The sequence below is a fragment of the Ips typographus genome, linkage group LG9, assembly GCF_016097725.1.
Source record: "Ips typographus isolate SLU linkage group LG9, UJ_Ityp_2.0, whole genome shotgun sequence".
NCBI lineage: Eukaryota > Metazoa > Arthropoda > Insecta > Coleoptera > Curculionidae > Ips > Ips typographus.
In genome coordinates, this window is record NC_138430.1 from 2,474,065 (window position 1) to 2,489,401 (window position 15,337).

General features: G+C 35.1%; 1 protein-coding gene across 1 annotated transcript in view; it reads left to right on the top strand.

Annotated features, from left to right (window-relative positions):
* The window catches only part of mib2 (E3 ubiquitin-protein ligase mind bomb 2), a 31,514-nt gene extending 16,240 nt beyond the window's left edge, over positions 1 to 15,274 (top strand). The window contains exons 9-12 of the mRNA XM_081986151.1: positions 1,313 to 1,590; positions 6,873 to 7,098; positions 9,536 to 9,802; positions 14,283 to 15,274. Of these exons, the coding sequence (XP_081842277.1) occupies positions 1,313 to 1,590; positions 6,873 to 7,098; positions 9,536 to 9,802; positions 14,283 to 15,142 (1,631 nt within the window). The 3' untranslated portion in view covers positions 15,143 to 15,274. The remainder of the gene's footprint in view (positions 1 to 1,312; positions 1,591 to 6,872; positions 7,099 to 9,535; positions 9,803 to 14,282) is intronic.
* The last annotated feature ends 63 nt before the right edge of the window (positions 15,275 to 15,337 follow it).

Consider the following 15,337-nt stretch of genomic DNA (forward strand, 5'->3'; position numbering starts at 1 on the left):
GGTACTTTTACAAGAAAATGGAGTTTCTGGTCTTCAAACTGGATTCTGTGAAATATCTCCTAACCTAGTAGAGATACGGAAAAAGTGCAAAAGATAAAAATTGCGTAAAAAAGGTCAAGGCAACTTAGCCTGAACTTTAAACTGACACATACCCTCTGGAACTGCATACAGGGTGACCAAACTGTAAATACCTTCACTCTTTTGATTCACTCCGTACACTAGAAGCTACCAAGGTAATTTTGGAACACACCATCTTAAAAGAGTCACGTGACCATTTGCACCTTAAAACGAGTCACGTGACTTTAAAAATATCTGTCTAAATGTAAACACTGTCAGGTGACGTTAAGGACAGTATTTCAACAAAAATAGTCGCATGATCTTTCAAATACGATTTCGCCATTTGAAACAGTCACATGTCCTTTAGGATTTCGTTTTGACGTTAAAAAAAATTTACTAGTACTTTAAAAAAAAAATGATTACTGAAAATCGTCACGTGACCATTTTCAATGTGAAAAGAATCACGTGACCGTTTGCACTGTAAAGAGAGTCAAAGGCCGCATTCGTTTTCACGCTCCATGGAGCGAGCAGAGCTTTTTTGACGTTACAATGACGTTATTTGACAGTTGGTCCAATTAATATTTTCCCAAATTACGTCATCGTGACGCCAACAAGTTCTTTAACAATATTAGTTTAAACTGAAAAACGATCACTTTAATTTGTCAAACAACATTTTACACGATTTTTCCACGTCACGTGACGTGACATTCGTTATAATTTCATAATTTTTTTTTATTTTAATTTTCTTATTTTTCTGTTTTTTCAGGTGTGTTGTGTGTCTTTTGTATAGTTTTTGGTAAAATTCGTTCTGTTCGAAGCTGTTTCGCATTTTTGTTTTTCAATTTTGTAATTTCCCTCTCGCCTTGGTTTAATTTCCGTTTTAGAACTTTCAAGCTTTTGTTTTGTTCGATTGTTTTCGCTATGTGCCGTTTATTGTATTGTCTTATGTTTTTTCGGATATTTCGGGAGATCTATTTGTTTATTATTTCTTGAATTACTGGGGTACAATACAGGGTTGTTAAAGCTGAAAGTCTCAAAATTTGGTTGTTTTTTATTATCAATTAAGTGATTCTCAGACGTAACACATCACAAAAATGTATTGTGGTTTGTACCTCGTAGTGACAATGTTTTTTAACATTTAATTGATAATTAAAAACCACAATACTTTGAGCTCTAACAACCCTGTATTGTGAAATTTTGCTGGTTTTTATGGAGCTAAATGATTTTCCAGAAACTTGACAACATTTTATTTCAGTTCATTGGAATCAAGCGGCCGGTAATGCAGGCGACGATACAACCGCGTCGCTCCTAATTCGTGCCGCTGCACAAGGACAAGTTTCCACTGTTGCCAAACTGTTAAATAATGAGCTTGTAGAAGCAAGGAGTAATGGCAAAACGGCTCTGCAAGTAGCGTCGCATCAAGGCCACGTCAATGTCGTTAGATTACTGTTACGCGCCGGCGCTTCAGTGGACGCAGTCGACAATGATGGGGACACGTGTTTGCATTATGCTGCGTTTGGTAATCAGCCCGAGGTATGAATTAGGATTTCAGGTAGAGTACAGTCAGTGAGTTTAAACGATAGAGATGACAAACCGTCGATAAATTTCAATAAGGTACACTTGCCAGTAGAGCTGTCGGTAGTTGAATTACTTTAGTTGGAAAATGTAGTTCAATTAATTTTAAGTAATTGAACTACTGTAATTAGATTACTTTTCAAACACAATAATTGTAATTGATTTTTCAATTACTCAGCAAAAGTAGTTGTAATTGGTAATTGATTTTACGATTTGTTCTGTAATTGAACCTCTTTGAAAGTAGTTGAATTACTTTCAGAGTAATTGAATTACTCTCAGAGTAATTGAACTACTTTCAGAGTAGTTGAATTACAAATAATGTTAAAGTAATGGAACTACTTGTTTTTGAGGTTAGATAGGATTGTTTGTTTTGCGCGGTCGAGAAGTAGCGGTTTACTGAACCGGGTTCAGAGTGGCGTTTTGGTTGGGTAAATGAAAAAATAGAAAAAAGTTAGAAAGTTGCGATTTTTGCTGCCTGGTGTAGTATTTTGTTCTCTTCATTTTAACATTAAACAACGCTATAGGTTGCATTTAATTTTTTTGAGTTAGGCGGTAAAATAATATTTCTTTGTAAAAAGCGCCACCTGTGGACGAAAGAAAACAACTTTAAATAATTATTTATGGAGCATCTAATAGAAAAAAACCTGCTCTTCTCAATGGTGCCAAACTTAATGTTCTACGACAAAGGGTTTCGAAGTTATCGCAGTTTTTTTAAAGCAACTTTTGACTTACCCCCATCACTTTAAGTCAAGAAATGGAGAAAAAAGGTTTTAATCAAAGTTGTTGCTAGTAAACGTAGCTTCCGTTTGCAAGTATTTTCAAAGTGCCATTGTATTTGAAATTTTGGAGATATGCACTTTTTTTAAGTTAAAGTTGTTAGTACGCCCTCTTGAGGACATTTCCTGAAACTGAAAATATTTTATAGCGATTCTTTTGGCCCCTTTTTATAACAAATTTTTTTTTCAAAGCTCTACGATTAACCGTTAAGTCAAAAAAGCCGAGTGCCACTCTTATTTGGACACCCTGTACATTTACTACTGCCAATAAATAAATTACTTTTTAGTAGTTCAATTACATTTCAGTAAACTACAACTACATTTTATCAGTAATTGAATTAATGCCAGTAGTTGAACTACTGTAATTGTCTATTAATTCAAATACTTTACTGAAGTAATTGGTAGTTCAACTACATTTTAAAAACATTGACTAATTGTAATTCAACTACTTTCACGAATTTGAGAGTAGTTGGTAATTGTAATTTAATTACTTTTTTTGAGTAATTGCGACAGCTTTGCTTGCCAGTGAAGACTAGAGGCCGTTTTAGACTATCCAATTTCTTATACAAGATTTTGAACAATAGACCGAAACAAACTTGCAACCAATCTTATACTGTTGACATTACAGCCAAGATGTGATTCTATATTGGATGCAATTAGACAGAAAAAATGCTTTCTTTATGTAATTAGTGTCATTACTGTCTTTAGATTGGTTTTTAATTATTTAAGAAAATTTCTATTCTCCTGTTTGCTTCAGTACTCCTCTCGTAACGTGCACCTAAAGTTTAGGAGTTTTAAGATTAGAAAATTGTTTGTTTTCTGTTGGCTCATGCTCATACGCATATGCGCCCTAGAAATTGGCTGAAAAATAGAACCGATTCTATTTTTCGTCCATTTTTCAATCCTAATCAATTTTCGGGCCAATTTACTGTATGACACTATCCAATCTACCTTAGACAGAAAATTGTTCTAAATCTTGAATAGTCTAAAGCGGCCTTAATACCAAAAAGAGAATGTGGACCCGAAGAAAGACTATTTTAGAAGCAACTTACTAAAATTCCTGTTAAAATTAAAGGATTTTCAAATTTTATCGCTAAAAGATAAACTGAAGCTGATTGAAGTTGAAGTATTTCCTGATTGTTTTTCAGTGTAAACTGATATTTTTAAAGACCCACGTTACTATCTTTATAGTGCAGATGGTCACGTGACTATTTTCAATAATTTTCGCGTCAAAACCGGTATCCTAAAGGCCACGTGACTCTTTTTACAGTTCATAAAGTTGCATGACGCTTGTCAATAATCAAATATATTTTAAAAGGTCATGTGACTCTTTTTTAATGCCAATACGGAATCCGGAAGGACTGTAAATGGCAAAATACTGTTTACAGGGTCACGTGATCGTTTTCCAGTTTAAACTGAGATTTTTAAAATAACGTGACTGCTTTTAATGTGCAAATGGTCACGTGACGATTTTCAATAATCAAATTTAATTTTTAGTTCACGTGACTCTTTTTTTAACTTCAAAACGGATCCTGAAGGTCACGAGTCTCTTTTAAGATTAAAAATTGGTTTTATAATGTCACGTGACAGCTTTAAATGTCAAAATGTTATTTAAAAATCACGTGATCGTTTTCCTGTTTAAACTGAGATTTTTAAAATAACGTGACTGCTTTTAATGTGCAAATGGTCACGTGACGATTTTCAATAATCAAATTTAATTTTTAGTTCACGTGACTATTTTTTTAACTTCAAAACGGATCCTGAAGGTCACGTGCCTCTTTTAGGATTAAAAATGGATTTTATAATGTCACGTGACAGCTTTAAATGTGAAATTTTTAGACACACACGTGACTGATGATTGAAAATGGTCATGTGACCATCTGCGCTATAAAGAAAGTAACATGTGTCTTTAAAAATATCCTTTTAAACTGAAAAACGATCACATGTTCGTTTAAATAGCATTTTGACATTTAAAACTGTCACGTGACATTATAAATTCTATTTTTAATCTTAAAAGAGTAACGTGACCATCTGCGCTATAAAGAAAGTAACGTGTGTCTTTAAAAATATCAGTTTAAACTGAAAAACGATCAAGTGATCCTTTAAATAACATTTTGACATTTAAAACTTATATATTATATTTATTTATTCATTACATCACATGACATTATAAATTCTATTTTTAATCTTAAGAAGAAAGTCACGTGACCTTCAGGATTCTGTTTTAAAGTTAAAAAAAAGAGTCACGTGAACTAAAAATTAAATTGGATTATTGGAAACCGTCACGTGACCCTATAAACAGAGTTTTGCCATTTACAGTCACGTGACCTTCCGGATTCCGTATTGGCATTAAAAAAGTGTTTATTGACCTTTTAAAATATATTTGATTATTGGAAATCGTCATGCGACTTTTTCACTGTAAAAAGAAAGTCATGTGACTCTTCAAATAATATTTTGACATCTAACACAGTCACGTGAACTTTAGGATTTCGGTTTTGACTTGAAAATGGTCACGTGACCATCTGCGCTATGAAGAAGGTAACGTGTCTTTAAAAATATCAGTTTAAACTGAAAAAGGATCACGTGATCCTTTAAATAATATTTTGACATTTAAAACTGTCACGTGACATTATAAATTCCATTTTTAATCTTAAAAGAGTCACGTGACATTCAGGATCCGTTTTGAAGTGAAAAAAAGAGTCACGTGAAATAAAAATTAAATCGGATTATTGGAAACCGTCATGTGACCCTGTAAAAAGTATTTTGCCATTTACAGTCACGTGACCTTCCAGATTCCGTATTGGCATTAAAAAAGTGTCACTTGACCTTTTAAGATAAATTTGATTAATGAAAATTGGCATGCGACTATTTTTACTGTAAAAAAAGTCATGTGACTCTTAAAAAATAATATTTTGACATCTAACACAGTCACATGATCTTTAGGATTTCGGTTTTGACGTGAAAATGATTGAAAATGGTCACGTGACCATCTGCGCTATAAAGAAAGTAACGTGTGTCTTTAAAAGTATCAGTTTAAACTGAAAAACGATCACGTGATCCTTTAAATAACATTTTGGCATTTAAAACTGTCACGTGACATTATAAATTCTATTTTTAATCTTAAGAAGAAAGTCACGTGACCTTCAGGATCCGTTTTAAAGTTAAAAAAAAGAGTCACGTGAACTAAAAATTAAATTGGATTATTGGAAACCGTCACCTGACCATTAAAAGGGTGCACATTAAAAGGAGTCGCGTTCTTTTAAAAAATTTAGTTCAAATTGGAAAACCGTCACGTGACCCTATAAACAGTGTTTTGCCATTTACAGTCACGTGACCTTCCGGATTCTGTATTGGCATTAAAGAAGTGTCACGTGGCCTTTTAAAATATATTTGATTATTGAAAATCGTCATGCGACTTTTTCACTGTAAAAAGAAAGTCATGTGACTCTTCAAATAATATTTTGACATCTAACACAGTCACGTGAACTTTAGGATTTCGGTTTTGACTTGAAAATGGTCACGTGATCATCTGCGCTATAAAGAAGGTAACGTGTCTTTAAAAATATCAGTTTAAACTGAAAAAGGATCACGTGATCTTTTAAATAATATTTTGACATTTAAAACTGTCACGTGACCTTTAGGATCCGTTTTTAAGTTAAAAACTGTCTAAATTCCTTCAGGTTAATGATACAAAAATGACGTAAGTGTCATTTGTAAAAATGTCATTTTTTAAGGGTGCCACGCAACCGCCCTAAAACTTGCCCCAAAACCGTGACAGTTGGGGCAAAATTAGAGTCAGGGTGTCTCAGATTAGCGGCTGAGTATAGGGTGTCCCAAAAAAGTGAAAAACAACTTTTAGTTTCCGGGAAATGTCTCCAAAACTGCGTAAAAAGAAAAAAATGGTCAAAAAGCTTGACTTTGACGTCCTCTAGCTGTCAAACTATCACACCAATGACCTTTTTTGAACATACCATAGAAAAGCCTTTGGCCTGGACTATATTTTACCTTTAGTAACCTTTTGTTGTAACTGTTAAAATAACCGAGTTATTTTAGGTTAAAACAAAAGTGGTTAACTCACTTTAAAAGTTTGTGAAGCTTGACTGACGTCCTCTAGCGGCCGAACGGTGTAACGCATAACTTTTAAGTGGGCATATTTTTCGAAAGCTTACAATCTGAGCTATCTTTTCACTTCAATCACTTTTGGTCGTCAACTCAATAAGCTAAGTTATGGAAAATGTTTGAAAAAAGTGCACAAAATGTGTCTAAATCAAAACTTAGGACATAACAATAATTAGGTGTGTTTGCAGAGGCAATCCCTGACTGGTTTCCAACTCAAAAACCGCAAATGTCAAGTTTCATTGGTTGAATGTTCACGTGACTATGACGTTTTCTGACTTGTGGTCAACTAGTTGAAGATCCGCTCTGCGAACAGACCACTTATTTTTACTGAAAATTAATTTCTAGGTGACCGATTTGTTAATCAAATCTGGCGCAAACGTCAACATAGCCAATCGAAGCGGTTGTACGGCTCTACATGTCGCTGCGCACAAACAACCGGGACGTTGCGCAGAATTACTTTTAGCGGCCGGAGCTAATCCTAATTTGACGGATCTTTATGGGGACACCGCCTTGCACGATGCCATAGGCAAGGATTGTTTTCCAGTCATCGATCTGCTGTGTAGAACACCTGGTATGTAACAAATAGTATATTATTACATAAGGTCGATAGGAAGGAATTTTTTACCGTTAATTTGAATTTTTTCTTTAACTGGTGGATTGTTTACAGTCAGAGCGGTACTCAGTAGAAATTTCAACTCAAATGAGTGAAAAACAGGGTTGAAATTAGAGAAAATGCGATTTTTCAACAAAATTGACGTTATTGACGGTTAATTTGAATTTTTTCATAACTTTTAACTGAAATTTTGGCAAAAAAAATTAATTTTGATATTATTGACCATTAATATAACTAAATTTAATCATTTTTGGCCTAAAATTTACCTAAAAGTAGGTAAGTCTCGTCTTTTTCTTCAGGTGCCGTCTCCGTTTCGAAGGTTGGCAATCATCAGGGCGATTCTTATTTTTGAGACCGCAGCTCTAAATAGTTCGTTGTTATTGCAACCAAACCATTCTCTAAGGTTCTTCAGCCATGAGTTAGGTCTTCTCCCCACAGATCTCTTTCCTTCGATTTTTCCTTGCATAATAAGTTGCAATATTCGATACTTTTCCCCCCTCATGACATGTCCCATATATTGCAATTTTCTGGCCTTAATTGTCGTAATAACTTCTCTCTCCTTATTCATACGTCTCATCACTTCCACGTTGGTTATTCTGTCTACCCATGAAATCCTCAGTATTCTTCGGTATACCCACATCTCAAACCTTCCAGTCTCCTCATTTCGGTTACCTTCAGCGTCCAGGCTTCCATCCCATAATACAGTACGGACAGCGCATCTCATTAGTCGTATTTTCAGTTCCAGGTTTAGATCCCGACAGCAGAAAAGCTTTTTCATTTTTATAAATGTGCTTCTGGCCTGTTCGATTCTGATTCGTATTTCTTGTGAGCTGTCGTTGTTTTCATTAATGGTCGTGCCTAGGTATTTGTATTCTCTTACTCTCTCAATAGGTTGATTGTTTCCGTATATCCTACGAATGTCCTGAGTTGTTTTTGTCATCAACATATATTTTGTTTTGTTTATGTTCAGTGATAGTCCATATTCTTCGCTTACCGTGACCATTCTATTAATTAGCGTCTGCAGATCTTCGTATGTTCCAGCCAGAATAACTGCATCGTCAGCATACCTCAGATTATTTATTGTCATGCCGTTGATCTTAATGCCTATATTCTGATCCTCAAGTGCCCTATTTATTATGTCCTCCGAGTACAGATTAAAGAGGATTGGTGATAGTATACACCCTTGACGAACACCTCTCTGTATTTCTATTTCTTCTGATGTCATGTCTTCTATTCGTACTACTGCTTTTTGACCATAGTATAAGTTTGATATTATTCTTATGTCTCTGAGGTCTATTCTTCTCTTTATTAATGTTTCTATGAGCAAGTCATGCCTCACTTTATCGAAAGCTTTATTGTAGTCTATAAAGCATATCTTGATGAGTATGTCTTGATTTATATCTAGGCATCTTTGTGACAGGACATTGAGTGAAACTAGCGCTTCCCTTGTTCCTAGGCCTTTACGGAATCCAAATTGTGTATCGCCGATGTCTATGTCTATTTTTCTGAATACTCTACCATGGACTACCTTCAGCAGGACTTTCAGTATGTGAGCCATCAAGCTAATGGTACGATAGTCAGAGCACTGCTTGGCATTTTTCTTTTTTGGAAGAGTTATAAAAGTTGATAGCAACCACTCATTTGGTATTATTCCTGTTCTATATATGGTATTGATTAATTCTACCAAAATATGAATCCGGTCTTCCTCTATCAGCTTAAGAATCTCCACTGGCAGTTGGTCCGGACCTGCAGCTTTTCCGTTCTTCAGCATCTCCAGTGCATATGTCACTTCATCCTTAATTATGTCCGGGCCTAAATCCCCTTCTATATTATCAAGATTGGTTTGTCGTCTTTCATCTTCGAATAGTTGTGTAATGTAGTCTTTCCATATTTCTAGTTTTTGTACTGTTTCTGTGACTATTTTTCCGTTGTTGTTGTATAATATATTGAGTTGCTTTTGTTTATTGGTGCCGGCGAGTTCTTTGATCTTTTTGTGTATGTTGAAGCTATCATGTTTGGCTTGTATTTCTCAATTTCTTCGCATTTTTGTTTATAGTAGTCTTCTTTTGCTTTCCTGATTCTTGAGCGGAGTATTCGTTATGTTTCTTTATATCGTTGTTCATTTTTTCCTTTATAGCTTCTCCTCTTATCCATGAGATCAAGGTAAGTCTAGATTTCGCTAAATTAGGATTTTTGAGGCCCTACGATGGCCAAACGAAGTAATGTGGGGTACCAATATGGCCACTCCCATCGTCTGCTATGCCGGTTATTAATAATTTTTATCTACGATTAGCATGGTAGAGACATAGCTCACTTTGAGTTACGTAACGAACGGTCTTACCACACTAGTGCAATTTGCCACTGCTTTCCAGTTAACTTTGTCATTTTGATTTAGGAACTGACTTTACCTTACGTAACAAAAGAGGATTCAACGTTCTCCATCATGCTGCTTTGAAGGGAAAAAACATTGCCGTGCAACATCTTCTGCGCTACGCTCGACAATTGGTTGACGTTAAAAAGGACGACGGTTTTTCTGCTCTTCATTTAGCCGCACTGAACGGTCACAGAGATGTTGTGGAGACGTTGATTAAGCTTGGTCGTCCCAATATCGACTTGAGAAATAACAGACAGCAAACGGCCCTTCTGTTAGCTGCTGGACAAGGTAAATATTAACTGATGTTGATTTTATTCAATAATAACGTTAAACAATGACTGTTCATGCTTTGCACAAGAAATTTTCTATTTTTTTTATGAAAATAGTGAATTAACATTCACTTTTACTTTTAAATCACTTAAAACTTGTTATTCGACTGTATTCCCAAATTTTCTATTGACACAAATTTATTTGACAATTTCATTGAAATTTTTTACTTTTTGTAACTAATTACGGAAAGTTGCACGTCGCTTTATACTGTCATCAGTTCTGAAAAAATGTCACCGTATACTGTGTGTTTTGAATTTCGTTTTTCACAATACAATTTTGGAAATTACAAAAAAATAAAGAACAGTAAGTTAGTCTGTCAGGGAGATTGCTTGTAACACTTACTTATACTTACCGTATCACGTTTTTAAGCACATTTTTGGAATCCTCATTAAATTTTCATTCTGGTAACTCTCAAATGTCATAAACACAGTTTTAAGGGCAGTCTGCGACAAAATCGCTTCTAAAACTCACTTGCAGTGATCAGATCACATTTTTAAACACATTTTTGGAATCCTCATTAAATTTCCAATCCGATAACCTAAAATACAGTAAAAAATTCGATACAGTCTGGGAGGAAAGCGCTGTCAAACTCTCAACTGCCAGAAACATAAGTTTCAAGGACACTCTGTGACAAAATCGCCTGTAAAACTCACTTGTAGTGACCGGATCACATTTTTAAGTATATTTTTGAAATCCTCATTACATTTCCTATTCAGTGACCTAAAAAACCAAATTTAGTACAGTCAGGTAGGAAAATGGTGTTATAGTTTGAACTGCCAGAAACACAGTTTGAAAGGACAGTCAGAGATAAAATCGCTTGTAAAACCCACTTGGAGTGAGAAAATGACATTTTTAAGCACATTTTTTGGAATCCTCATTAAATTTTCATTCTGGTAACCTAAAAAACTGTAAAAAATTCGTTACAGTCAGGAAAGAAAGCGCTGTCAAACTCTCAACTGTCATAAACACAGTTTAAGACAGTTTGCGATAAAATTGCCTTGGAAAGCCACTTGTAGTGACCGGCTCACATTTTAAAGCACATTTTTGGAATCCTCATTAAATTTTCATTTTGGTAACCTAAAAAATAGTAAAAAATATTTGTTACAGTCAGGGAAGAAAGCGCTGTCAAACTCTCAACTGCCAGAAACGCAGTTTTAAGGGCAGTCTGCGACAAAATCGCTTATAAAACTCACTTGCAGTGACTAGGTCACATTTTTAAGCACATTTTTGGAATCCTCATTAAATTTTCATTCTGGTAACCTAAAAAACAGTAAAAAATTTGTTACAGTCAGGGAAGAAAGTGCTGTCAAACTCTCAACTGCCAGAAACATAAGTTTCAAGTACACTCTGTGACAAAATCGCCTTTAAAACTCACTTGTAGTGATCGGATCACATTTTTAAATAAAGTTTTGGAATCTTCATTAAATTTCCTATTCAATACTTAAAAAAACAGTACAAAATTTAGTACAGTCAGGTAGAAAAATGGTGTCATAGTTTGAACTGCCAGAAACACAGTTTGAAAGGACAGTCAGAGATAAAATCGCTTGTAAAACCCACTTGGAGTGAGAAAATGACATTTTTAAGCATATTTTTGGAATCCTCATTAAATGGCCTATCCAATAACCTGAAAACCACTACAAAATTTTATAGTCAGGAAGAAAAGCGGTGTTAAAGTTAGAACTGACAGAATCACCATTTTCACGGCAGTCTGTGACAAAATCGCCTGTGAAACCCATTTGTAGTGACCGAATCATATTTTCAGGCACATTTTTGGAATCCTCATTAAATTTCCTATCCAATAACTTAAAAAACGGTAAAATAGTCGGTACAGTCAGGAAGAAAAGCGCTGTCAAACTTTCAGCTGCCAAATACACAGTTTAAAAGATAGTCTTCGACAAAATTGCCTGTAAAACGCTGTCTGTATCCTTTGTATTGGTTTTGTGGGTATTGTGACTTATTCATCACATTTGGCCGCCAGAGGGCGTCAAAGATGCTCTAAGAAATTTTGAAAATGTTTAATGCACCAATTCACTTAACCTCAATTAACTCGCATATTTGGTCCAATCGGTATAAACTTTTATGCCCCAATGGATATCGATTGAAAAGGGCTTTCCAAAGATATGGCAACATTGTTTGATAGGTTAAACGGTTTGGCCGCTAGGTGGCGTTAAACTTGCTCTAACAAGTTTTTTACATTTTCCATGCCCCAACTCACTTAACTTCAAAGAACTCGCTTATTTGGTACACTCTGTATAGACTTTTATACCTCCATGGAAAGCTAATAGAAAGCGCTTTCCAATGACGTATTAAAGTCGGTTGATTAAGACGGTTTGGCCGCGAGAGGGCGTCAAAGTTGCTCTAAGAATTTTAAAAAAATGTCACTTGTCAACTCACTTAACTTCAAATAACTCGCTTATTTGGGACACTTTGCATATACTTTTATAAGTCTATGGAAAACTAATATTAAAAGGATTTTCCAATGTCGGTTGGTTAGTTGGACGGTTTGGTCGCTAGAGGGGGGTAAACTTTGCCCTGAAAAAAATCAGTGCATCAATTTAGTTAATCTCAAATTACTCGCTTATTTGGGACACTTTGTATAAACTTTTATAGGTCAATTCATAGCCAATGAAATGGGTTTTCCAACGATATGGCAAAGCGATTTGATAGGGTTACTGGTTTGACCGCTAGAGGGCGTTAAATTTGTCCTAATAAATTTTGAAAGTTTTCAGTGCATCAACTCACTTAACCTCAAATAACTCACTTATTTGGGACACTGTGTATAATGTTTTATGCGTCAATAGATACCCAATGCAATGGGCTTTCCAAAAATATGCCAACTTGGTTAGATAGGTTAACAATTTTGGCCGCTAGAGGGAGCCAAAGTTGCTCTATAAAATTTTTAAAAATGTCAGTTTTTTAGCTCACACTTTGTATATAGTTTTATAGGTCTATGGAAAACTAAAAAAAAGAGCATGCCAATATCGGTTAGTTAGTTGGACGATTTGGCCGCTAGAGGGCGCTAAATTTGTCATAAAAAATTATGAACATTTTCAGTGCATCAACTCACTTAACCTCAAATAACTCACTTATTTGGGACACTGTGTATCTTTTTTATACGTCAATAGATAACCAATGCAATGGGTTTTCCAAAGATATGCCACCTTGGTTTGATAGGTTAACAATTTTGGCTGCTAGAGGGAGTCAAAGTTGCTCTACAACATTTTTAAAAATATCAGTTCTTTAGCTCACTTAACCTCAAATAACTTTTTGAGACACTCTGTATATAGTTTTATAGATCTGTGGAAAACTAAAAAAAAAGAGCTTGCCATTGTCGGTTAGTTAGTTAGACGGTTTGGCCGCTAGAGGGGGGGGGGTAAAATTTGCCTTGAAAAAATCAGTGCACCAATTCAGTTAATCTCGAATTACTCGCTTATTTGGGACACTTTGTATAAACTTTTATAGGTCAATGGACAGCCAATGAAATGGGTTTTTCAACGATATGCCCACATGGTTGGATAGGTTAACAATTTTGGCCGCTAGAGGGAGTCAAAGTTGCTCTAAGAAATTTTTAAAACTGTCAGTTTTTTAGCTCACTTAACCTCAAATAACTCGCTTATTTGGGACACTCTGTATAAACTTTAATAGGCGAATGGACGGCCAATGAAACGGGCTTTTTAAAGACACGGTAACATGGTTTGATAGGTGAAACAGTTTGGCCGTTAGAGGGCGTCAGAGTTACTCTAAGAGTTTTTTTTAAATATTCGGTTATCAACTCACTTAAAACCTCAAATAACTTACTAAAATGTTTTTTAGGGCAAAATTACAATATTTAAGTGGACATTTAAAAGGAAAGTTCTAGAAAGTAGAATTATATCCTCAAATAATCTGGGAAATTTTAGTATATGGGCCTGTCCCACAATTTTTTTTTATTTCATAACTACAAAGACGGATTGAAAATATTATACACGTATTTTTTTGTTTTCAAAAATATTAAGTCTAAATAGAAAAAAAATGATGATAAAAACTACATTAATCTCATGTTTAAAACGCCCGCCGTCGGTGACGTACTACACTATCAACCAATCAGCGACAAGAAGTGAAACAGATGGCGTGCAACAGCCAATAAAATCGCCCAGAATTACGTACGTCACATGCGCGCCAAAACAGATCTTTTAAATTTAATGGACAAATTCAAACTAATGTAGGAACATTTACGACCATAATTTTTTCTTCAAGAATATGAAAAATTAGTTTTTTGATCCTATTCTTTCGATTCCAGTCATTAAAACTAAAATTTATGATATGTGGGATAGGCCCTTTCTGGCAAGTTTTCTAAAACGCTTTTGGGGAAATTGATCATAATTTAAGGGTTGGCAACACTGGGTTAGGTTAGGTTAACTTGATTAAATTGTGTTTTAAAAAAACCATACGTTTACAGGTCATTGCGACGTAATTGAACTACTGATTAATTTAAACTCGGACATCAACGCAGTAGACGAGGACCTGGACAGTGCATTACATATCGTATTAATCAAACGTAGCGAAATAAACACCGAAATAAGCAACACTCAAAGTCCCGGCGTTTACGCGATATTTCAACAAATGGACAATATCGAACATAGAACAGCAATATCTTTAGCATATTTCCTAATACAACGTGGCATAAACGTTGAACTGACAAACAGTAAAGGAAAAACAGCTTTTGATTTGTTACCCGACGGTCCAGCGAAAGAATTATTAAAAAGGGTTGTTCCTCCTAATAATAGTTCAACCGATCTTCCTGTAAGCTTAGACTGTTTATCACTTAGGTTAGATAATAGTTACAATTTGACTGAAAACCCGCCTAAAAGTGGCAGAATGAGTAGAAAAGCAAGTAGATCAGAAACGAAACAAACGTGGAACGAAGACGCGTTAAATAACATTACGGAATGTCACGTTTGTTCTGAAGTGAGTGAGGAAAATGTAACTTTAGAACCGTGCGGGCATAAACCTGCTTGCGAAGACTGTTCCGCTCGTATGAAAAAATGCTTGATTTGTTCTGAACTGGTTCAGCGTCGATTAACTAAGGACGGTAAAACGATCGGGGGAAAAAGTAGACAATCCAGTGCGGAACGGATGAAATACTTGGAAAGTAAAATCAGAGAAATCGAGGAGAGTCACGCTTGTAGTATTTGTATGGAGAGAAAGAAGAATGTGGTGTTTTTCTGCGGTCACGGTACTTGTGATAAATGCGCTGATACCTTAACGCGGTGCCATATGTGTAGGAAGCCGATTGATAAAAAAATTCACATTTACTAGCTTGTGCAGTATTATACTCGTGTGTAAACTTACATTTTATACAACCGTCATAAATCTGTGATTTTTTTACATGAGGCGTAGTGTTTGTACCGTTCATACACAAGATATTTTAATAAAGTAATGTTTTATTTACTTACGTCTCCATTTTTTTACATCCACAATCGTCTAATAGAGAAGGTTTTTTCCTCTCTTCAG